We start from the raw sequence: 24249 nt of genomic DNA, 5'->3' as shown, positions 1-24249 counted from the left end.
GCCAGGAACCGCTGTGTTGCTATTTGCGGTAGATGTGAGGAGCTGAAACACTGAACAGCCACTGAAAGTGAAGTTTGTCGGTTGCGAGTTTTGACCGTCCCAGTGCAGTGCAGGGGTCCCCCAATGTCCTCCCTCTTGTCTTCACGACTGAGGCCCAGGAACAGTGAAATCTGCAGAGCTGCACAGGAACAGGAGTCATCTGCTGCTTCTTTTCTTCATTTTTCAAGGTACTGTACAAAGTCTAAGAGAACTTACCTCTTGCTGTAGAGTTGTTTGCATCTTCTACTACTCACAAGTCTAATCAGCTTGTGGGCCTACATTTGATTCTTCTTTTCTTCAAAGACTTCTAAAACATTGTGCAAAGACTTTTCCATTTACCTACCAGAAGTGCTTCATACTATATAACACTTTTGCCCATTGACTTTGGCCTAATCTATTGTACTGAATGACTCTTCTTGGGGGGATCCAAAAGTATTTGCCTGCTTAAGAATATTTGTGGTCTCTTGTGTGTTCTAAATAATCTTTTCCTTTGCCTTATTACTATATGATCCTAAATGCAACAGTGATATATTAATGTCCCCAGCACCCTAGCAATTGAAGTCATCTGAGGGTGTAGGTAGTGTCTGCGGGCCATCCCAAAAGGGTATCTACTGATTTAGAGATATTAAGAGTGTGTATTTTCTTTTTTTATTTGTGTGAATCAAAATTTGAATTGATTTTTACAAAAAGTGTTATTTGAGTGTTACTATTATATTGCTCTCTTCTGAAGAAGGTTTATTCTAACTGACTGATACATTAATAATTGTTTATTTGAATACTTTTAACTGTAAATCTGTGTCACTCCACTCTAGCTCACATTGACCCCTCTTGAGATAAGACTGGCTGCTCGACACGCTACCAAAACTGTGTAGTACAAGCTTATACCAAAGGTTGGGTTTCCTATACCTGTACTCACGGTGGAGGTATGCCGTGACACCTTAATGACTTACACATTTGTGAATTGCTGCCACAATCCTGCAACAGTGGCACTGAAACAGGCCCTCTTCGCCCAACAGTGGGACACGTAAGCTGTTCTACCTAGCCAGCAGCAAGCAAGGGCGCCTCCTGGAACTGCATTTGGGCGATTCTAAATATATCTAATGGCTCTCACAAGTCCGTCAGAAGCCCTTTTAAAACACAATAATACATTCTGAACAAAGGCACCACTGAAGAAAAGAAAAAAAAACAATCTGGAGGGAACGGATACTTGTGGGGCGCCCCACCAAGCACGCTGTACATGCGGGAGGGAGGGCGGGGGCGATTTGGGCAAGAGTCCAGCTGGAGCAGGGTGAGCAAGTGAAAACAGATCACCAACAGCAGCATGTTAAGGGGAACACGGGACAAAGATCAGGGAGTTGCAACCAGGCCATGAAAAATGGCGAACCATACAAGCCATCAAGTCAGGTGACCCAAGGGGGAGATTTTTGTGGTGGAAAGTATAGTACAATTGAACATGCCCATTGACTTGCATTGGGGTGAGGGAAATTTGAAGCGCGAGAAAAGGGGAAAACGTGTCATTTTGTGATCACATTTTTCTTTAATTATTCTTTAATTAAAAACCACACACACAGTTGGGAGACTCCCTCCAAAATAGTGAGGTTTGGCATGTATCGGTGAGGGGAAGGTGGGATAAAGACTATCAGGGTGGGGCTGGGTTGACAAAACAGAGCGGTGTGCGGGAAGAGTAAAAAGTCATGGGAAGTGGCGCTGGCACAAGCCAAGTTGTGGGGGGAGTAAGATCCAGGAAAGTAGGTGAGAAGCGCCGGGAAGGTAAGAGGTCGGGGGATGCGCGAGAAAAAATTAACCAAGGGGTATCGAAATAGGTACGCGGGAAGTAAAGAGGCTGAGGGAGGAGCAAAAAAGGCAAGCAATGTAGGCTATATATCACCACACTGGGCCCGGATGCCTCACTGACCTGCCGATCTTGAGGGAATCAAACCGACCAATGCAGTTGACGGCGGTGGGTCACAGCCCTCCTTGAAAAAACAAGGCCCTGATGGTGCTCCAGCCATTTCATCGCCAAGTTAGCATGTCAACGCCATAGAACGCTCCCAAACTCTTCTTTACAGTACCAATGTTTTGGGCATTAGGTGGCGTTAGTGCCACCAAATGCACCAAAAATACAAAACAGGGTCAGAAATGGCCCTTTCATGATTTGTGTCTCCTCCTACGCCTGCTCCCAACATGCAAAGGGGGTGTCACCCTCATTTCTGCGCCTTTAAAAACACATTGCATTTGTGAATTTGGGATGCCCTTTTAAATGCACAAAAGCACCCCCTGAGTTGCAAAAATGCACAAACAGTGAAAAAGGTCATCTGAATGAGTGCATTGAAGATGCATTCACTCAGATGACCTGTGTGAATTGGGCTACTCCTTTTTTGGAGCAAGTGATGAGATGCAATGGTGCATCTCATCAAACATGCCCCAAAACGTTTTGAGAATCTGGCCCAGTGAGATTAAATGATTTAGACAGGATAAGACACTGATTAAATGGTAAAACTGGCAATTTAAGCACTTAACCAGATATCTTTGCAGATTTAGTGGATATAAATATTTATTAACATTTTGGTTCTATGTTTTCAGCATTGCCTTGAAACTAACACATACAGAGGCGCCAAGGACACGGGTGCTCCGGGGGGGGGGTGCGAAAACGCCATTTTCATGAAAGTCACTATTCGTAGAATGGGATTTTTTAAAAAAAAACATTTTAAAATGCATCTGATTCTCACGTCATATTGACATCGGGTTTGGGATTTTTTGTGTAAAAAATGTAGGCAGCGTCTTGCCGAAAAGGGGGTGGGGCATCGGTGATGTCATTCCCCAGGTTTCGAGTCTACAAAATGTAGGCAGGTATGCTTTCCCTGCGTTTGGTCGCCACTGCCTGCCTGGTGCCCCTTTTCTGTCGCTGTCTCCTTATCTTGTGCCCACCTCTATGCACCACTGCTCCACACTCCTCCTTTCTGGTGTTTGTCCCTGCTGAGGGTCTTCATCTCAACCTCTTGTCGCTGTCCCCTTTCCATACCTGCCTGCCTAACCTCTGGGTTTAGCCGGGAGACTCCAGGTTTTTAAACTCTTCTCTGGCTCTCCGGTGAAGAGCATGGAGTCCCTGGGTTTACCGGGATTAACACTGTGAGACGCACGCTTTACTTCCCAGGGGGCTGCACCATAATATCTGGATCAGGGAGAGGAAATGCACAAGACGTCTGCCATCAAAAGCAGTGGGCGGAGGAGGGCATTGGAGGATTAGGAGCCCACCACCTGAAATATGCAATGCAAATGCCGTCATTGCTGCCTCTTCCTCCAGGCACTACATGACCACCCCCTCACCTTGAGCTGCAGGCATTCAAGTGGCCATCCAGTCAAGGGATAAGTGCCCCCATTCAAACATTGAGTGACGCGACCCCCTGCAGTATCCGAAAAGCGCACCACGGTCAAACACAGTCACACATTCAGCGGCCCACTCGTGAGAATTAATGGCCCTGCCACATTGCTCGCTCATTCCACAGCCTCACTGACACCCGCTCGCTCACTAGCCACACCAATTTGTATATTTATAACATTTACTTTAGCACTTCCCAGGCTTCAAGGCTTCAAAACGCTTTAAAATGTTGTCAGCATTGTGGGGCCAGCGTGGTCACATGACCTGGGGAACCAGCCCCTTGTTGGTTTCCGGGGTCACCCGGACTTATTTTTGTTGCAGGGCAGGACCCTGTGAGGCCATGGGGACACGGCCTGGGTGCTGGGGGCACCTTGGATGCCGGCAGCACCTGGATGGCAGGTGGCCTGTGCTGGACCTAGGGCACCATGCTAACCCGGGGTAGGCCCAGACCAGCAGGGATCTGCAGGACTAGGATCACACAGTGTGGGGCTGTAAACCAGAGCTGCAGGACCATGATCACAGGGTGTAGGCCCACACAGTATAGGCCTGCAGGCCCGAAGTGAAAGACGTAAACAACAGGACTTCCATTGTTGGAGTCTGCAGCCGTTCTGTCGCACGTGCCTGCAGTTGCTGCTTTTATTAGGTCTTAAAATACAATACACTTGGGAGGGTCACACATAACAGTAAGGAAATCATTGTGGGCCAATATAACAAATTCTGAAGACAATCCGACACGATGCGGGAGAAAAATATAGCACTTTCTCTTAGGAACATCGAATCTACAGGGAAATAGAGTTGGTTAAAAAGTTTAAAAATACATGGACCTACGACAGGTGAGGAAGAAGGGTGATAGCACAGTGATAACACAGATGCAAGAGAGGAAAGAAAGGACAAGCAGATAGTGTCAGGAATAGGAGATCAAAACAAAAAGTACAATATAATGATATTGGGGAGTAAGCTGGTGAGCAACACAGTGTACCTTTCATCATTAGTGTCCTATTTTGATCATGACAGGTTAGGACCTATGCCGATACTCAACTCCTCATCCTTCTCTGATGCAACCTGGGATGTGAAAGTTTTGCCTTAACCTTTATACCAAAGATATCCCTCTACTCACCTTTATTTGAATCGGGCAGAGGGGCTATTCATGCATACCTATTTGACTTTACCAGAATCACATTACAAATTAGCTGCTTTCCCCCTTGTTGAAGACTCAATATTTTGAAAGGGACGTATTAGAGATTGTTGGCAATTCGCATCTTGGCACATTACCTACTCCCAGCGACCGCCTCGGACCATAGGTAAGTGGTCTCTGTAAAGTTGTGTTTTCTGCATCCCACGAGCTGGGGGTAGATCTCTTTCTTCGACTTGGACCTCCCTCTGGAACAGCCTCCCTGCCACTCTAAAACTTGAGGAGAAACATCTCCGGTTCCGGAAGCACCTCAAAACCTTCCTCTTTGCTTCTGCCTTCTCGTCCCCTCTCCACTGTTGATTCTACTCTCCCTTGGCACCATGCACCTGGCCACCCTCTGTCCTCTGGGCCCAGGTACCTGCTCATCTTGCCACCCTCACACACTGCCTCCGGGCCACCCCCTGCACTGGGGTCTGTATCTGTGCCCATACAGCCCTCCCCTTTTCTTCCTGCACTTTCAGACCTACATGGCCTGCTGCCATAAACCCAGCACTTGCCACTTGCTGGCTGCACTCGCATTGTTTGTTGCCTTTTTATTTATTATTTTATTATTATTTTTGTTTTTTCCTTCTCGCTCCGCACTCTCCTTTTGTTCCCCCTTCCATGCACTTCTCCCCCTTCTCCCTCTACCCTGCACTTGCACGTTCTCACTGTCACTGGGCCTAGTAAGATCGTTGTTTTTGTTCTCCCCTGTTCCCTTTCCCTTGCCTTGTCGCGCTCTGAAACACTTGTGTATGAGCGCGATAGAAATAAAATATCAATCAATCCCTTCCAGTGACCTCGATGAGAAGGGCAGAGGGCATACTTTTTTCTCTTGGAGTGTGATCCTGGGCAAGAATAGAGGACTCACCTTCGCATGGCCAGCATTACATTACCGCGCCTATTGCTCCCATTCACGAGTTCATGGGCCATCGGGAATACTCCCCCACAGAAGAATGTGTGGAATTATTTGCCATGCCCTGTTGATGTGCGCTCCAGTTTAGTAACACATTGTTTGCGTGAATGTCAAATATGTGCTTTTTGAAGTCCCATTCAGGCGAGAAATGAAAGTAAACACATTTTCCTGAAAATAAAATGCAACTTTAATAAATGTGTTTTGTTCTAGCATACTATATGTTTTATGTGTACGCACGTTTGCGTTAGTTTTTTAAAAAAAACATTTTTAAACAAGGGGGAAAAGTCCATGCCAATAGCCCTCTCGGTGCTGTGTGTGCGGGCATCAATGTCTAATTACTTTTATGACGCTCTGTTGATACAGAGAGCTGCGTCTTTAAAATGTTTAGGGGCTGAATATGCTGCGAGATGAAAAGCAATGAGGAATCCCCCCCCCCCCAAGCAAAATCATAACGTTCCCAATCCCGGACAGCGTATGCCTTAAGAGGGACACAACCTATATTTTCGGGACTGTCCCGCAAAAAAATGAACGGTCGGCCACACCATTTACTTCCGCATTCCAAGGCGTCGATGGCCACCTGACTTTCCACTATGCAGGATGACTCGTCAGTACAGAACCGCCGGCTGCCCTGCGCTTACCCGCTTTGGTCAGAGGTTTCGTGGAGTTCGATGAACCTGGTGTACAGTTTTTCAGCAGCCTCGTATTGCTGCTGCTGGAAAAGCGAGTGCGCTTTGGACAGCAGCTCCCGCTCAGCCTCCATGACAAACAGCTGGCTCCCGCCTCTCCACAACTCGGAACAGTTCCAGCGACACCAGGCGAGGAAGCAACTCGTGGGACGGGCGAGCGCGGCTCCTGTGCCAGTCCTTGGGACAGAGAACGGGGCGCATGTCTTCTAGGGTAATAGTGGCTTTGTGTTTAGCTGTCGGCCATCTTAGAACGTGTTTTATAACGAACAATACACGGCCGTAGAGATTAATGAAATCAATAAAAAATGCACAAAATCGTGTTTTAACTGGAAAACGCTATGTATTAATCCCGCTGCTGTTCTTTCGTTGCGGGTTATTTAGGACAGTCCTCACCTCGCTTCCAGTACTCGGGCCTCTTTTATAACCACAACGCAGGTGTTAATAAAAACGAAAGCGCACAGTCTGATGAACAGCATACATGTCGACATTTCAGCTCACCCATGTGGGAGATTTTGGAATGTAACGTGGGAAAATGTACTTTACCTTTCGACTTGCATTTGGCAGGTGAGAATATTTAGGAGGGAGAAAGTAAAAATCAACAAAAAACGTGACTTTTTAATTAGAAAAATCGTGACTCTCCGAGAGAGTTGGTGCGAGTTTCGCTAGCCTACTGTGCGAGGGAAGCCCGGCATATGAAGGCTGCGCAGTGTCTCCGCGCATGCTCAGTAGTAATTAACAGGATAGGATTTTTTTGATGGGTTGGATCTGTTACGTGGGACCCTCCCATGTGTGTTGCCCCTTTAAGATGGGCCATGACCGTGTCATGGCCCAAGTTAATAAAGGGAGCCCCTGCAGGCACGTGAAGCAGAACGGCTGCAGACTCCGTGGAAGGTTGGTCTGAGTCCGTGTCTCTTTAATGGTGTAGGCCGCAGGCCTACAATTGGGAGGTACAGGCCTGCAGGCCCTGTTGCCATGGGACCCTCGTGCCAGGACGGTGGCCGAGGCCCGCATGGTCAGGACCCTGGCAGGCTGTGCCCCCACCCCGATGGCGCTGCTGTCCCCTAGTGCCACGGGGCCTGCCGGATGGACATGGCAGGCCCAAAACCCCCACAGGCACTGGGCCTGTGGTGTGCTGCGAGGAAACAGCACCCTGGGGGCGCCTGCCAGATGGCCATGGCAGGCGACCCCCAACAATGGCGACGAGGAGTAAGGGCCCTGCGTGCCCCGTAGCGTGGTGAGGAGCTGCCCCTCCCCCGCTCGCCTCGGCGAGCGGTCTCAGATGTGTGCTGGGGGGTGTGGGTCTGCGCCCCCACCCCACGTGGAGTGAGATTGCCCGCGGCGTCGGCCGCCACGTTGAGGAGCTGGTGTTCCCCTCCCGTCGGAGGGAGGGAAGTTGCCCGCCCACCGTTGAAGGCGGCATCCGCCATGTGGGAAGGAGGGTGAGCAGCCCCTCCCCACCCGAGGCCGCACAACATCAGGCGGCTCGGTGCACGCAGCATCAGCCTCGCGGGGATGGAAAAGCGGCATCGGCTGCGCAAGCATTTCCCGCCTGCCACAGTAAGAAGAGCGGGTGTCGGAGCCCGCGATGGGGAGGAGGTGCGGCCCCCCCCGCAAAGAAGATGCGAAGTGGCATCCACCGCGGAGGGGGAGGAGCAGCAATACTCGAAAAAAAAAAAAAAGAGAAGAAAAAAAAAATTGCAAAAGGGAACTTTTGCCAGCGGCAGCCCATCCAGAATACGGGCCTGCTGCAGCAAAAAAAGAAAAAAGGAAAGGATGCCTGCTGGAAGACAGCAGGGCTCAGAGGTATCCGGTACAGTGGGTCTTCCCCGGCGAGAGGCCTGCGGGTGAGCCCCCCCTGGCCGCGGCCCTCTGGGTGGAGGGTGCTCATGCGGCCGGTGGGGGAGCCATCCTACCCCTGTGGCATCTGAGCTGCTGGGGGAAAGAGAGGGAGCCAGCCTGCCCCCCGGCGGCTTCCATCGTGCCGGCAAAGCAGAAGTAATACCTCCCACCTGGGGTGGGTTGTGTCATGCTGCGGTTCGCCCCAGCAGCACGCCGCCGGACGGGACGACTGTGCGACCCCATGGAGAAGTAATGAGCGGCATCCGCCGCGTGGGGAGAAGCCGTGCTGCCCTGCCTCCTGCCCTGTGAAGAGGCAGAACGTCCGCTGTCACGACCGAGGGGGGGGGTGGAGATGCCCCAAGGCAGCAAAAGACGGTGGGCGGAGGAGCCCTGTCTGTGATCCTGCCTGGCCGCGGCCCTCTGCACTGAGGGTGCTCGTGCGGCCAGGGAGGAAAACCAACCTGCACGTCATGGCGGTCTCCGCTGCAACAGAGAAAATAAACATGAAAGTTCTCCGGTGAGCGGTGTGATGAAGGTAAGCTCCAGCCGAACGAAGGAGACAAGTCCCGCATTTGCTGGCGCCATGAGACCGACACAGCCCCGATTGATTCTGGGCCGCCTGCGGTGGAGGACTACAGTGAGATGCAGGTTTGCAATTCCGAGCCCTGCTGGCCGTTAACAAGTGCATGAAGAGCGGCGTGGCCGTGCAGAGCACAACAAATGCTGGAAAAAAATAAATAAATAAAGAAATCCACAGTGAAGACCTGCTACAGCAATTGGAGGAGCACAGTAGAAGGCACCCCGGCTGCATCTGCTGCCAGACCTACTTGAGAGGTAGCACCTGTGGAGTGATGGCAAAAAAAAGGAGAGACTCCAGTAGACACCCGGGCCGTGATGCAGAAAGGAAAGAAGCATGCATGCTCCGCAGGAGCTGATGATGAGGGCACACTGGATGACAAGGCGAAATAGTACCAGCGAGGCCCCCGGACCAATAGAGGTGGCCAGCCTGTGCCAGAGGCGCCCCATTGGATGATCCCGGGGGGCGCAACCGGTGCTGAGCCGACAAGACACCAAGCAGAACTAGTGCACCAGCACCAACTGGGACCGCGACACCTCTGGAGGTGGGGACTCCACCCTCATGCTCCTCAGGGTTCCAAGCCGGGGCAGTGGTGTGTCCTGCGACCTATGCACTGTGCACGGCTGGACACTTAGAGAAACCGAATGTCCTTGCGCACCTGCAACCCCAGTACCATCCTGCACTGGGGAAGAGGCGCCAGGTGCCACCAGGTGTCCAGAAAGAATGACTCACCATGCAGTGGACAATAGGCGCTCTGCACTACCAGGTAACCAGAGGGTGCCCTTCTGCTGCAGTGGGGAGTCCCAGGCAGCCGGCGAGCCCAACACGATTCCAACACGGTCAACCTGTCTGCGGCGTAAGTGGCCCCACACTGCGCCACTGCAGTCACCCAGCCCATCCTCCAGGGGCCCTGCCTGCCCGCCTGTCTGCCGCCCGCCAGGAAAGTGATGACTGGCTCCAGTCTGGAGCAGCATACTGAGGGGGGCAACTATAAGGCGCTTCACACCAGAGCAGAGGTGAGGAGGCAAGTTTACTCCACAGGCACCAACAGGCAAGGCAGGTCGGGATGAGCCCAATCCATCCAGTGGAATGTGAGTAATCGCTTATTCTGGGTCAACACATGTCACAGTGCAGATCAGATTCGTCAGCATCACATCAGAACTCCAAGTCCTGGGTGCGTTAGCGCACTGCACTCAGAGCATCGTACACCTCGCTACCAATGGAATGTCCAAGAGGCTGCACACGATGGACAAATGCCTCTCTGCATCAAAGACTGCCCTGTCCAACTGAAGCGTGGCATTGTTCCAGCGCCAACAGTAGCCTCACCGTGGCCGACGTGGGACTGTCACATTCAGGCCCCTTGGGTGGGGGTCACTGCCATGAGCACTAGGACATCCTGCGTTCTGTGCAACCCCGGCGCTATCAGGTGATCCGAGGTGGTAGCTCCCACCACGCACCTGGAACGCCAATCCAGCCCTGCGTTGACAGCCAGACAAGAACTGGTGCACTGTTACAGCAATCGGAAGGGAAGGCTAACCAGCAGAGAAACGATCATCTCCCGGAACAGTGCCATCGGTACACAGGCCACCCTGCCTACCATGTTGGTGGCCCTGACTGCCTGCCACTGAGGACACCCTGGCGGCCTGTCGCTAAAGACACCCTGCACGCTATGCCATCGAAGGACCAGGCTAAACAGGGCTTCGGGGAGATACCTGCCGGACCCCCTGAGTTCAGCCAGGCAGCCCTGGTCCCCAACACCAAGAATCAGTACATCAGTCAAGGGATGGGTTGCAGCTCATCATGAGTGCTTGTGCGCCCTCCTGTGCTCCTGGAGGAAGGACATGTGCCAGATCGGGAGAACATTGCTGACGAAGGGGGTGAGCGATGTCCTGTCAGCCCGTACCCCATCAACAACACGGTGCCCTATTAACATCACATGGAGTAGCCTGGCTGTCCTGTGACCGGCGTCTCGCTGCTCTGCTAGGAACATCAAGAGACCATGCCGAGGTGGCCCCTGGCACTTGCCAGGCGCGGCTTTGCCGGCCGTGAACTGTCCCATCAATGGACCTGGACTTGGGATGTGACTCCTGAACGGACGCTGATGGAAGCGGAACTGGTCGTCGGCTGTTCTGCAGTTGCTTAAAGAGGACTCAGTAATCCTGTGTGTTTGAGGCGGTGAACCTGCATAGTAACTACATGCTCTAAGTGGTCTCAGTAAATAACAATGAGGTGAGGCTGTGATCCCGTAATTGCGAGGTGTGCATGTAGTGCCAGCCTTCGACCATGGCGTTGTTTGTGTAGTTGCCATTCCGAACCCCAGGTTAATAAAGGGTCTTGCAAACTGTGGTGGATCTGCCTGTGGTCCTCCAGCAGCTCATCGGCCACCATGATCACCTATTGAGCATGTTTAGAAACGTGTTAGTATACTTTATATCTGTAACTGTTGGCGTTAGCTAGGTATGTGTCAGTGGCATATCCTATCTTCGGTCTACCCTGCAAGTACTAATTGATGCGTATTTTGTTGTTCTGTAACTGGAGGGATGCATGTGTGTTTTAGCCACGTTTGTTTGTTCGTTATGAAAAAGGAGGAGTGTTACGTGGGACCCTCCCATGTGTGTTGCCCCTTTAAGGGGATGTGTCCCTCCCACGTGTATTGCCCCTTTAAGATGGGCCATGACTGTGTCATGGCCCAAGTTAATAAAGGGAGCCCCTGCAGGCACGTGAAGCAGAACGGCTGCAGACTCAGTGGAAGGTTGGTCTGAGTCCGTGTCTCTTTAATGGTGTAGGCCGCAGGCCTACAATTGGGAGGTACAGGCCTGCAGGCCCTGTTGCCATGGGACCCTCGTGCCAGGACGGTGGCCGAGGCCCGCATGGTCAGGACCCTGGCAGGCTGTGCCCCCACCCCGATGGCGCTGCTGTCCCCTAGTGCCACGGGGCCTGCCGGATGGACATGGCAGGCCCAAAACCCCCACAGGCACTGGGCCTGTGGTGTGCTGCGAGGAAACAGCACCCCGGGAGCGCCTGCCAGATGGCCATGGCAGGCGACCCCCAACAGGATCTAGACTTTCTTGCATTTAAAAATATAAACTTTTACACTGCAGACAAGTTACTGATGTTTTGTCGTGCTCTATGCACGTTTAGCGTGTATAGTGATGGTTTTGTGCGCAATGACATTACACCGGCAGTGGACCGCACGGATGCATACATGCCAACATCATTCTGTGACCAGAAATCTGTAGGAGTCTTAGTTTCAAAAATATTGAAAAAAAATCGGCATTTGTTGCCACTAAATCGGTAGGGTTGGCAACTATGTAGCAGGTGCCGGAGAGATGGGCCCTGCGTTGTGCAACTGTGCTGAAGAAATAGCATATTGCACTTGCAGGTGGGTGGAAGTGGCGAGACTCGCGCAGGGTGGGGCTGAAACGTGCAGTTTCCTCCCGGCTCCTGGCGCAAGCTCACACCTGCCAGAACTCATTAGGAGGAGTGGCTCGCCATTGCTTCAGCGGCTCGCCTCAGCATGTAGATGACTGGCACCGGGGAGCTGAGGTACAGTGAACCATGTGGCTGTTGATATCCAGAAGTGCTGGAGCGGGTCTCACGGCCACCTCTGACAGTCTGGGCAGGTTGCACAGGCGCACTGGTCTGCTAACTGCTGCCAGTAAGAACACACCATTATAAAAGCAGCAGCTTGAACACATCCCCACTGAAGAACGTTCCTCGGATTCTGTGTTCTTGCGCACCCTGCAACCATGGCTGAACAAGCTGCTAAATCCAATTTTTATTTATTTTTTTATTTTTATTTTTATTTTTTTTACAAAAATCGGTATTTGATGCTACTAAATCGGTAGGTGGTAGGACTGCTTAAAAAGCGGTATCCTACCGCCTAAATCGGTAAATTGGCAAGTATCGGGATGACTGCATGAGTTTCAGCAACGGCACTGCTCAGCAGTTGGGTTTGGTTAACGCGCCTTTTTTATTTTGGTTCTTGTCAGTGGCGAGGCAGCAGGGGCTGCAGTGGCACAATGCCATGTTCAGTGCCTGTCGAGCTGGCAGAGTTCGATGCCCGAGGAAGGGCATCAATGTTTGTTTGAAATACATAGGGCCAACACACGCAGACTCCGCATCCAAGCGTTTATTTATTTATTGTTTGCTTGTTAGGCACTTATACAATAGGAATGTACTGTTTCAAAGCGCCCACAGGGAGGGAGGGTGGGAAATACATTACAACACAATATTAAGAGCATAGGGGGAGGGTCGAACCTACTATGGCTTGTGAGTATTCAGAACGTGCAAGTGCAGAAAGGAAGAAGGGGGTAAGTGCTGGGCAGTCCGAGCTCAAGGGTGAGACATGGATAAAGTGCTAGGAATGATTGAGTGCTACACTGCCTGGGCCGTGGGAGGTGTAAATGTGAGTCTCCAGGGCAGAGGGTGTGCAGATGCAAAGTGCTATGGAAGACAGGAGCTGGGGAGAATTGGTGTGGGAGGTCCCGAAGATGCATAAGGGCCAATGACACCAATACAGCACCTGTGAGATTAGCAGAGGAGAGAAGGAGGAGGAACAGAGGAAAGTCTCAAGGAGCTTCCGGAATTTGAGCAGATCCTGCTCAAGGGGCACAGAGAGAGGGAGGCTTTTCCAAAGGCGGGAGCCTACAGAGGAAAGAGAGCGACCCCCCCCGCCCCTGTTTAGAAAACCGCTTTACACACAAGCAGTTGGTGCCAGAGGAGCGAAGTGGTCTAGAGGGAGAGTATTTAGTCAGATAAAGTTGAAGATAGTGTGGCCACCTGGCCCAGACAGCCTTGTGGATGATGCAGAGGGATTTTAATTTAATCTGTGCAGCAACCTGGAGCCAGTGAAGACTATTTAGTGCAGGAAAGATGTGGTCCCTGGGCTTAAGGCCAAGGATAAGTCAGATTCAGGAGGAGGCTGTTACAGTAGTCAAGTCTTGAGAGAACCAGGACTGGAGACACATTGAGCCTCTGAGGGAAAGTGAGAAAAGGTAGAATTCCTTTGAGAAGGAAGAGCGGATAGTTGGACATATTGGCAATGTCCAGAGTGTGAGGGAGGAAGGGGAGAGAGAAAGAGGAGTCAAAGATGACTCAAAGGTGTAGGGGGAGCCCAAGAAGGAGGGGAAGAAGGAGGGAGGAGGGGTCCCAATGGGAAGGATTTAAGTTTTACAGACTTTGAGGCAGAGATCATTGGAGGTGCACCTGGACTGGATGGCAGATAGGCAGTCATGGACAATGGAGGGTAAAAGAGGGTCAGCAGGGAGTTTGACGAAGAGCTGTGTGTCGTCTGCGTAAAACTGGAAGTTGGTGGAGATGAGGCGTGCAAGGAGAGCAAGGTAGATGTTAAAGAGCCAGGGGAAGAGTATAGAGCTCTGGTGGCCACCACAGGAGGAGATGGAAGTAGGAGAGGAGAAGGGGCCCAGGATGACTTGGGAAGAGCAGTTAGTTAGGAAAGAGGATAGCCAATCCAGTGCCCGTTCTGAGATACCAAGAGTATTGTGGAGCCTTTGTATGAGGATGGACTGGTTAACTGTGTCAAATGCAGAGGAGAGATAGAGAAGGATAAGGACAGCTGGGGAATTGGAGTCCAGAGATGCGAGCAGCTCTTAACAGGTGTTCAGAAGAGCAGTTTCCGTGCCTCTGGATTCTCGAAATCCAGATTGATGGTCGTGGAGGCCACCAACAAGTTCAGTGTGAGAGTTAAGTTGGTGCAAGGCCAGGTTCTCAAGTAGCTTCCCCAGGAAGGGGTTGATGGAGATAGGGTAATAGCTGGCAGGGCAAGTAGGGTTAGAGGAAGTTTTTTTTTTTTTAGAAGTGGGAGCACAAGGGAGTGCTTGAGGGGGGAGCGGAAAGACCCAGTGGTAAAAGAGTGGTTGCAGAAATCAGCGAGAGCAGGGGAAAGAGAGCCAATGTTATCCTTGATGGTCCTGGATGAGCAAGGGGAGACCTGTTTAGAAGAGACCTTCATGGAGTGGACAACTCTGGTAACTTCCTCAGGTGTGACAAGAGAGAAGGAGGAAGGAGAGGGGAGGGGGGTGAGGCCAGTTCATTGCAGAGGGCCTTGGACGGAGAAGGGGAGGAGGAGACTGCCGAGGGGTTGGCTAGCTCCCTGCAGATTTGGAAAAGTGCAGGCGAGTTATTGGATGCGCCTGTGACCCGTGCCTGAATGTGAGCTCTTTTCTTTGCACAGATGGCAAGTCTATATTGCCTTTGGAGCAGGCGGCAGACCAGTTTGTCAGAGGTTTGCCACGTCCGTTCTGCTGCCCTGCACCTTGGTTTCAGGGCTGCAAGTTCGGTGTCGTACCAAGTGTTACGCTTAAAGGCAGGTTTCAGATGGATCCTCCTGCATGACTGGGGCAAGAATGTCAAGAGTGTTGGTGATGGAAAGATGGAGTTTGCTAAGTACAGAGTCAGAGGAAGAATCGGGTGGAGGGGTGAGAGGGTGCTAAAGGGGGAGGCGAAGGCAGCTGCAGTCACTTGTTTCATAGGGCAGGTGTTAGTGAAAGAAGTTGGAGCGGCTTTTGGGGGGGGAGGGCGGTCAGGGGAACAATGGCACCCAGATGGGATGAGAGGAGAGAGTGGTCAGTCCGGGAGAGAAGAGTGATTGATGGGGGAGAGAGCGAGGCCAGAGTGTATGAGTGTGTATGCATCCAAAGTGTGTCCAGCTGTGTGGGTTGGTCCAGAGGGGAGAATGGATAAGGAAAGCGAGGAGCAGAGGTCTGTGAATAGAGTGGATGCAGAGTAAGGAGAGTCCAGTTGAATGTTGAAATCCCCCAGAAGGAGAAGGTTAGAGGTGGAAGAATGTAAAGAAGAGCAGAAGTCAGCCCATTCAGAGAGCCTGGGGGCCAGTAGATGGTAGCGATGGTTAGGGTGGAGGTGGGAGTGGTGACCAGTTTGCAAACCAGGCTTTCAAAAGAGGAATAGTTCTCGGTAGGTAAGATGGAAGCAGTAACCCACTCAGAGAAGACTAGGGCACCCACCCCCCTCCACCAGAGCGGTGAGGTCAAGGCTTGGAGATGATCTTGAAGCTGTCAGAATGGAGGGAGTCAAAGGCAGTCACTGAGCTGGCATTGAACTAAGTCTCGGTAAGAGCGAGAATGTCGAGGTCAATGTCTTTAAGAAGGAGACATATGTCAAAGGTGTGTTTGTTGGCTGAGCGAGCATTGAGAGTTGCCAGGTAGAGGTGTTCTGTGCTTTTGAAGGATTTCTGAGGTGGGGTACAGGGGTGTGGTACACCATTCAGAGGAGGGAGGTAGAGTGTAGAAGGGGGAGATGCAGGCGAAGGAAGTTAATGAGAGAAAGCAGGATACGATCAAAGAGAAGGAGGTTGCGTTGAGGACCCTGAACCAGAATGGTGCCAGTGTGATAGACATAAACGAAACAACAAGAGGATGTGAAGCCAGCCAAGAGGGCTTCTGACTTGGTGCCACCATTAATAGAGGAGTGAGAGGAAGGAGGAGAGAGAGTGGAGATGGGATGGGGGGTCCAGCGTTCAGGAGAGGGGACAAAGAAAAGGATATCATTGAAAACCTTGCTAGAGGAAGCCCTGACATAGGTGTCTGCAATGGGATGTCCAGGGTTTGCCCTCAGGATATCTTTTTTGTGCTTTTTCCTGCCAGACTAAGGGAGAGAAGGTGGATAGGTGATAGTGTAGCAGTTAGAGAATATGGGAGAGATGGAGAGAGCCATAGGAGGGCAGCGGTTTAGCCAAGGAGTGAGGGAGGAGAGGCAGCACTTGCACTGCGCGGTTCTGGTTAAACTCACTAGGAGTCCTGGTAGATTGAGTCGGGGAGAATAAGTGAACTCATAAGGAATAGAATTACAATGGGTAGGTGATACAGAGATGTATAAAACTATACACACATAAAATCGAATTTAAAATGGAGAAATGGAGGCAGCAAAGCAATGGCGGTAGCGAAAAACTAAGGTGCACAGTTAACGCTAAAACACCAAAATTTGATTTTAAATCACACTAATTTGATTTTAAAAACAGAGGCGGTAAACAATGCAAAGCAGATGGTGCACAAGGCTAAAACACCAAAATTCGATTTTAAAACTGTAAAGAAACACACTGGAGGGGGGTGTCTGTACTCCTGCTCTCTATATGGCAGAGGAGAGGCACAGAGGACCTCAGCCAAGATTCTCTATAGGGTATCTATGGTTGAGCAATCAAGGCCTAGCTTCTCAGGAGGTGATGTGGGCTGGTTCTTAAGTACAGTGTAGTCCCCAATCCCCCACAAAGGAATATCCACACACTGTATTAGTTAAAACACAGTCTTTATATAAATAAGGTTCAATGTTACATACTTTGTGCTCTGACAATTCTAAAATGGTAAATATTTACAGTTCTAGCTGGTACCACTATTACTCCGATTCCATTAAAATACATCAACTGTACTTAGTTCAAATAGCATAAGAAACAACACAGTAACAATATCAACCATAGACTTAGGAGGAAGACAAGTTGGTTAGACATTGGGCAGAATACTGGGCTCCTACCACTAGGCACAGTTCCGTATGAGGATCCCCCCACCTGGGCAACCTTTATTTATATAAATAAAGATATATTGTACAGGCCCAGTCCATGTATTGTCTATCAGACTCTTATCTTCTTCTATAGTTCTGCAACCCAAATGTACCTTGCGCTGTAGAGTTCTTTGTCGGGGAATCACCTGGCCCTTCTTGAGTGCGCTCCCTTTCAAGCTGGAGCCACGGGTCGTCGAACCTCCGAGATGAAGAAAGGGTGAATGTTGTCATTGAGGCAGCAGCTTCGGTCCTTGCGGTGCTCGTAGACGAGTGATCGAAAACGTCTTGCAACAGGGGAGGCGTGCGGTGCACCTCGACAATGATGGTTCGTTGCCGCAAAGAGTTAGTGAAGAATCTTGGCCCAGCAAGGGCGCACAGTCGTCGGCGTTTGGCATCAGCGAACGGGACGTGACCACAGCTGGCTTCAGTACTTCGTCGGCGTCTCTGAGGTCTTCGGGTGGTGGGAAACCCACCAGCGAATTATCCTTGGTCGTCGACGACCTTGACTTTCTCCGGCAGGACGAAAGTGGTTGACGATGATGAACAAGGGAGACCTTGGATCAAATGTTCTTAGGCAAACCGGAGCACAGCGTCTCCGGTCGGCGACGGCGGTCATCGCCGGTGGACGGCTCTCTGGTGCTTTTCTTCATACTCCTCGGCGGTCCCTTTCTCCGGTCGGCAGCCTTTCGTAGGTCTGCCTACCAGGGAGCTTTGGCAAAGATCAGCTGCTGCACGATGGTCCCTCGTAGCTCGGGAAGAGGTCTCCTTACCAGGTCCTCTCTTGGATCAGTTCTTGAAGACACAGCAGCTTTCAGATTACACAGAAGGGACCAGCGGTTCACCTTCTTCTTCCGGCTCGGGTTCGTGAGTAAGCATCAAGTATCAACTTCAGCTTCTGAACGATTTCTAGCAGTGAGAGGCCCACAGATATATTGTTGATCTCCCATTCACTCCGCTGGGTCACACTCAGGCAACCAATCACTCCAAAGGGCATTCAGGCATCAGTCAGCCAATCAGGCGCACAGTGCATTCAGTCCATTCTTCTCCATCCAGACACTCGCAACACAGAATGCGGATTCTGATAAGTACTCTGCCATTCAGCACTACACACTGCATTCATACCAGTTTCGGGCAGGGCTGTCTCAGTCATTGTGTCAAACACCAGATATTAGACACCCATAAGACAGAATGCGTATTCGCCACTGTATTGCTCTCCTCTGAAAAGTGCACGGAACTACCATAAATCACCAATGCAATTATAGAGCAAATACTTCAACCCAAAAACAGACACAATAATTCACAGCCACACACACTTTAGAAGATAATCAGCTCTTTACGGCTATTTATTCAAAGCTTACAGGTACATAGAAATAACTCATAAAACTAACATGGACATAGATCACAGAAAACATAAAGAAGTCAAAGAAAGAATACATCACCGTGAGCGTATTATCATTCTTCATCTCGCCCATTCACGGCTGGAAGACCCCCGAGGACAGCCAGGACGAGAGTGCCACAGCTCACAGGAAGGCCAGACGGAGCGTCCTTCTCTTGCTGAAGTCTCACCTGACCCCCCCCCCCAGATCCTCCTTTATAGGCACTCCAAAAAAAGGAGTTAATTCTCGATTCTTCTGGAATTGCGCCTGCGCAGTTGAGGAACAGTCGTCGGTTGCCAGCTGGGTCAACCGAGAGCCCCCCCCCCCAAGGAATGCAGGGCCTCCCTGCTCTAAAACTCAGAAAAAACATGCTCCACGGAGAACAGTAGCAAGTCATAACAACGTTAGCTTTTCCCAGCAGAAATGGCCTTGACTGCATACCAAGTTTGAAAAAAGCATGTTTGTCTCAGCACTGTGAATCTAACACTTCAGCAAAATGTGTGCAGCCTTTTACTGTGCATTGTGCCTGCGCCATTTTGAACTAAGCATAAATTGAGCAGAACATCTTAATGTATTGCTCTCCTCTGAAAAGTGCACAGAACTACCATAAATCACCAATGCAATTATAGAGCAATACAGCCACACACTCCATTCACCCAGGTCCCACCCCACGGGCATACCCACAACATACAGTCGTTGGGAAGGTTCCAGCCCGTCTGGTCGGCACTTCCCCACACTACCATATATGGAACTTCCACCCAACAGCCAGTCAGGGGGCAGGGACAGAGTCAGGGCTTCCCAGGACTTCAGGAAAACCAAGTGAACAGCGATGGACGGCAAGAGCCCATGGGGGCCATCTTGCCCCCATCAGGAATACAATGATTCCAATGACACGGCCTGGGCATCCCAAAATGGAGGACGCTCAGGGCACATGTAAATTGAGCAGAGACCTGCCACCAGCCCGTACCCTGCTCTGTGGGCCACACACAGGTGCCCAAAAACATACCTTGGAGTACAGGGTCGTACTCCCACCCATGGGGTCCATAAGAGTATCCCAAGGGTCTGTTCGCAAAACCAAATACATGAAGAGCGGCACCGCCAGGAGTCCCACATGAACTCCTGCGTGGAAAGAAAGTCAGAACATAAATGATAAAGTAATAAAGGACAAGGCTTCAGAGGCCCTGTCCCAGCATCACAAAAACACACCCATATTTGATTTTAAAAACGGAGGCAGCAAACAATGCAAAGCAGATGGTGCACAATGCTAAAAGACCAAAATTCTATTTTAAAGCACACCCAGATTTGATTTTAAAAATGGAGGCAGCAAACATTGCAGAGCAGATGGTGCACAATGCGAAAACAGAAAAAAATCGATTTTAAAGCACACCCAGATTTGATTTAAAAAATGGTGGCAGCAAACAATGCAAAGCAGATGATGCAGCAGTAATGTTAAGCAACAGTGAAGTAGCAAATGCAGTAAAGGAATGACGTTAGCTAGGCAAGGATGCAGGAGTAGAGAAACATTGCACACACCTCAGGAAAGGACTGCCTCTTCTGATGGGCTGAGCCTAGAGCCCTGTCATGGCGCTCTCAGGCTGCCTCTTCTGATGGGCTGACCCTGACCCCCATCACGCAAGCTCCCAGATTGCCTCTCTTCTGATGGGCTTAGCCTGGAGCCCTGTCATGGCACTCCCACACTGCCTCTTCCCATGGGCTGAACCCAGAGCCCTGCCACATACACTCTCAGACTGCCTCTTCTGATGGGCTGAGCTGGAGCCCAGTTACACACGCTCCCAGGCTGCCTCTTCTAATGGGCTGAGCCCGGATCCCCGTCATGCTCGCTCCTAGGCTGCCTCTTATGATGGGCTGAGCCTGGAGCCCTGTCATGGCTCTCCCAGACTGCCTCTTCTGATGGGCTGAGCCCAGAGCCCTGTCACGCACACTCTCAGACAGCCTCTTCTGATGGGCTGACCTCCAGAACAGTGCATGTTTGGAGCTGTTTGGACACATTTTAATGCCGTTGCAAGGGAGCATTCTTTTGCACCTTTTATTAGTTTTCAATGTTATCTTTTTTCAGGTCTACAAAATGGTTTCTGTACTTCATCAAGTGTCCCATTCTGATATCTGTGATTTTACACATGACATGATAGCCCAATGTACAATATACATGCATGTTCTAGTTCACCTTATAGAATAACCTTCAAATGAAAGGTCAGGATGCACCCTTGATTACATTGCAATAGACTTTTATTCTTTTTTTTTTAAACTTTCGTTATTATTTCAAGGTAACAAGTACTCAAATGAGTAAACAAATAACCCAACTCCCCCTTCCCTCATATCCCAACTTAAGACTCACAACTTTGCCATCACAGTACATGTCCCATTCAGTGTCCTTATACAACCACAACAAACTATTATAATGTCCCAAGATGTCGACCATATGCACAGGTCACTCCAACCTAGAAGTTCACGTATTCCTCCTCTATCTTAGCTACCCGGTGTGGATTCAGGGGATTGCACTGCTTGTGTCTTGTCCATCTGGTATTGTCTATACAGGGGCCAGTAATCAAACGGCCGACTGGCACTCAGGAGCGTTGAAGCAAACATGGATTCCCTTTGTTCACATAAGTCCATACAGTCCAGCCACTTAGTAAAGGAGGAGGGGGTCTGTGATGAATCCAATGGGAAACGTGCAGGAGATCTACAATCAGGCGCTGGCTCTGGCAATGTAATGACAAACCGGACAAGCCGGGCTGTCAAGGGTTAACTGGAGAGGTCCGCTGGAGACAAAGTAATGGACAGTGATGACAGCGAATCACGGAGGTCTGACGCTGTTTATTGTTTTTCTGGTTGTCTAGGGAACGGAGGAGGAGGAGGACGACGGTTACAGCTGGGCCTACTGAGGGACGGGACGAGGACAGCTGAACTCTGTGGTCTACGCAGCTGAGTGTGTCAAGAAAAGTAAGAGAGAGGAAGGAGAGAGAAAATTCCGGACGATCGTTATCGTTCCGGAGAGGCAGAGATTACAGACGCCAGGTTGACAGTCTGAGCTACGAGCAGGATCGCTGGAGGAATTAAAGCGAGGAGGCGCGTCGGATGAAGAATGCGATCGTTATCGCCAGGCGCGAAGGGCAGCGCCGTCGCATGAAGGCGAACGACGCTCATTCAAACCGGGTAAGCAAACGCTCGCGTTTGAATGAGTGAGGAGAAACGCAGTTCTGCCTGATAGACCAATGTTTATGAGACCAAGCGCAGCCTAATACTGAGGTGCATTACAGTTGAGATAAAGTAACGCCGTTGCATTTTTGTGTGGAAGAAAGTTAAAGTGAAGAGGCGAACGTTGGCCCCTAGAATATTGTAAAAGAAGCGCTGTGAGTTATTTACCTAGCGCTGTTGCGCTATTTGGACACAAGAATACGCTGAGTGTTAGAAGATAATAATCTGGCATAAAACAAGGAATGTGAGACCAATATAAAGAAAATAATTTGAAGAGACTTAATACAGAGGATGATATACATGTGTCTAGAAAAGAATAAAGAGAGAGAGTCTACATTGAAAGTGCTCAAGAGCATCTGGGAATGGAGAGTGTGTCAAGAAATGTTCCCAGTTATAACAATGCCCACCTTGAAATCTAGTTGAATAAATAGCAAGGACTGACAGCAGAGAACCAGTCTGAAGAGATTAGACAATAAGTAAATAAATAAAGAAAAGATAAAGAAGGAAACAGAAAGAAACAACTAGAGGAGAAAGTTATTCTTCAAGACTATAAAAATGAAAGCCGCATAGCAGGAAAAGAAGTATAGAGACGAGAGAGAAGACGTTGTTTAAGAACTAAATTGACTCTTACCTGAATTACCTCAAGCCAAGTCCGGTTGGAAGCTGAAGAGGTTCGAGAGAAACTGTATCCTTTTGTCCTTGTGTTCAAAACAAGATACCTAGAAGAAAACATATAATTATTAAATAAAGAATTGGGTTTACGTTATAATCCAAACAATCTACTTGCTGGCTCAGAGTTTTATTCATGTGAACCATACGAACTGCTACAGGGTCGCTTTCCCCCATGATCTAGCCACAAAATATCTAGCAATCACAGATATCATGCCCAGTAGTTTTTTTTCATTATGAGTACCACCCTCAATCAATGCCAAAAGCCACATTTCAGGTAAATATATTTGTACTGATGGCAACATTAACGACATGGCTTCTTCAATTTTCCCCTGAAAAGTCCTAATTTTGGGGCAGCTCCAAAACACATGATAAAAGTCTGCTTGTTCTGCACCACACCTTTTACATGTCGATGGTCGGTTCAGGAAGCATCTACTGAGAGTGAGCGGGGTGTAGTAGGCTTGATGGATATACTTGTAGTGGATCAGCTTATAACCGAAGTTTAGTCAGATATGTCGCGTTTGAGTGCAAATGTGCTTCCATTGCTCCTCACCCATTGCTCCTCACCCCAGAGAAGCCTCCCAAGTGGCCCTGTATGAGCGCTCTTGCATTACTTTCCCATCTCTTACCAGCTTATAAATAGTGGATACTACTTTTGCGGAGGATGTGGGGCGGACTATGTAGCACAAGGCCGATTAAAGGGGTGGGGACGGTGGGAATCCTGGCCATTTGACCCTAAGTATACTCTGCAGCCTATAGTACTGAAGCAGGGTCACTTTGTCCCGTGCCACTTCTGACATTTAGCTCGTCCCATTGTATAAACCGCCCATCCTGCACTAAATCCCCCAGGGTTTGTATTCCTAGCGCCTGGAACCAATCCTTAAAGGATCTCTCAAATGTAAGTGGAATTCCTATTACGTTATACACTGGCAGTTCTGGCACAAAATGAGGTACGGATTGTAATAACTGGTTAACCCTTTCCCAGGCTCTACATGTTATCTCCACTGGCTGGATCTCGTCCCTAGGCACTATATCCCTATTACCCCATAGCACACCCAGCAAAGCAGAGGGATGGGTGAGTGCCTTGGCTATCTTAGCATGCAGGGATGCAGGGTCTGGAGGGTCCCATCCTGATATGTATTGCACTTGAGCAGCCAGATAGTAAAGATATATGTCAGGGTATTCCAGGCCCCCTCCCCCGTACGGCCGAGTGAGAGTGTCATACGCAATCCTGGGTTGCTCGCCCACCCACACCAATCTCGTCATTTATTTCCTAATACGAGCCCAATAGCTGGCAGGGGGCCATATCGGGACATTATTATATACATAGAGAAGTTTAGGAAGTATCACCATTTTTGCCAAAGCAATTCGGGCAGCCTGGGATAATGGAAGCCGTATCCACGCCTCCACTTTCTGCTCCAAGCTCTCTAACGGTTGGAGATAGTTATCTTTGTACAGTTTATCCCTGACCGTGGATACCATAATACCAAGGTAACGGATGCCTTCTGGGCACCACCGGAATTCCTGACCCACATCTGCTCTCTGCACCACTGTGGTCAAGGGGAGCACCTCTGACTTCTCCCAATTAATCCTAAGCCCAGATAGTTCCCCAAACCTAATCACCTCCTGCATTAATGGGCGCAAGTTTTGGCACGGGTACTTAACATAAAGGAGAAAGTCATCAGCATACAAGGATATAATGGACAGGTGTGTGTTAATGCATACATACTATGCTGCGCATATGATTCTCTAACATGGCATGCCAGGGGTTCCATTGCCAAAGCAAACAGAACCGGGGAGAAAGGGTACCCCTGCCATGTGCCACGCGAGGGATATATCTGTGCTGAGA

General features: G+C 50.0%; 1 protein-coding gene and 1 long non-coding RNA gene across 4 annotated transcripts in view; one reads left to right on the top strand and one right to left on the bottom strand.

The window, feature by feature from the left end:
- TTC32 (tetratricopeptide repeat domain 32) overlaps positions 1-6357 on the bottom strand; it is a 93958-nt gene extending 87601 nt beyond the window's left edge. Inside the window, exon 1 of one of the 3 annotated variants that reach the window (XM_069605915.1) lies at positions 6144-6357. In XM_069605915.1, coding sequence (XP_069462016.1) covers positions 6144-6265 — 122 coding nt within the window. In that variant the 5' untranslated portion in view covers positions 6266-6357. The remainder of the gene's footprint in view (positions 1-6143) is intronic. The other 2 variants (XM_069605914.1, XM_069605916.1) reach the window with 2 other exon arrangements.
- Positions 6320-22513, top strand: LOC138453248 (uncharacterized). The gene is made up of 2 exons (XR_011260382.1): positions 6320-6402; positions 21374-22513. It is a non-coding gene; the product is annotated as an uncharacterized lncRNA (long non-coding RNA).
- Positions 22514-24249: the final 1736 nt, after the last annotated feature.

Source organism: Ambystoma mexicanum, chromosome 4p (assembly GCF_040938575.1).
Source record: "Ambystoma mexicanum isolate Mex_15411 chromosome 4p, UKY_AmexF1_1, whole genome shotgun sequence".
In the NCBI taxonomy this organism is placed as follows: Eukaryota; Metazoa; Chordata; class Amphibia; order Caudata; family Ambystomatidae; genus Ambystoma; species Ambystoma mexicanum.
The sequence above is the reverse complement of the archived record's forward strand: the minus strand, read 5'-3'. Positions and strand labels throughout refer to the sequence as shown.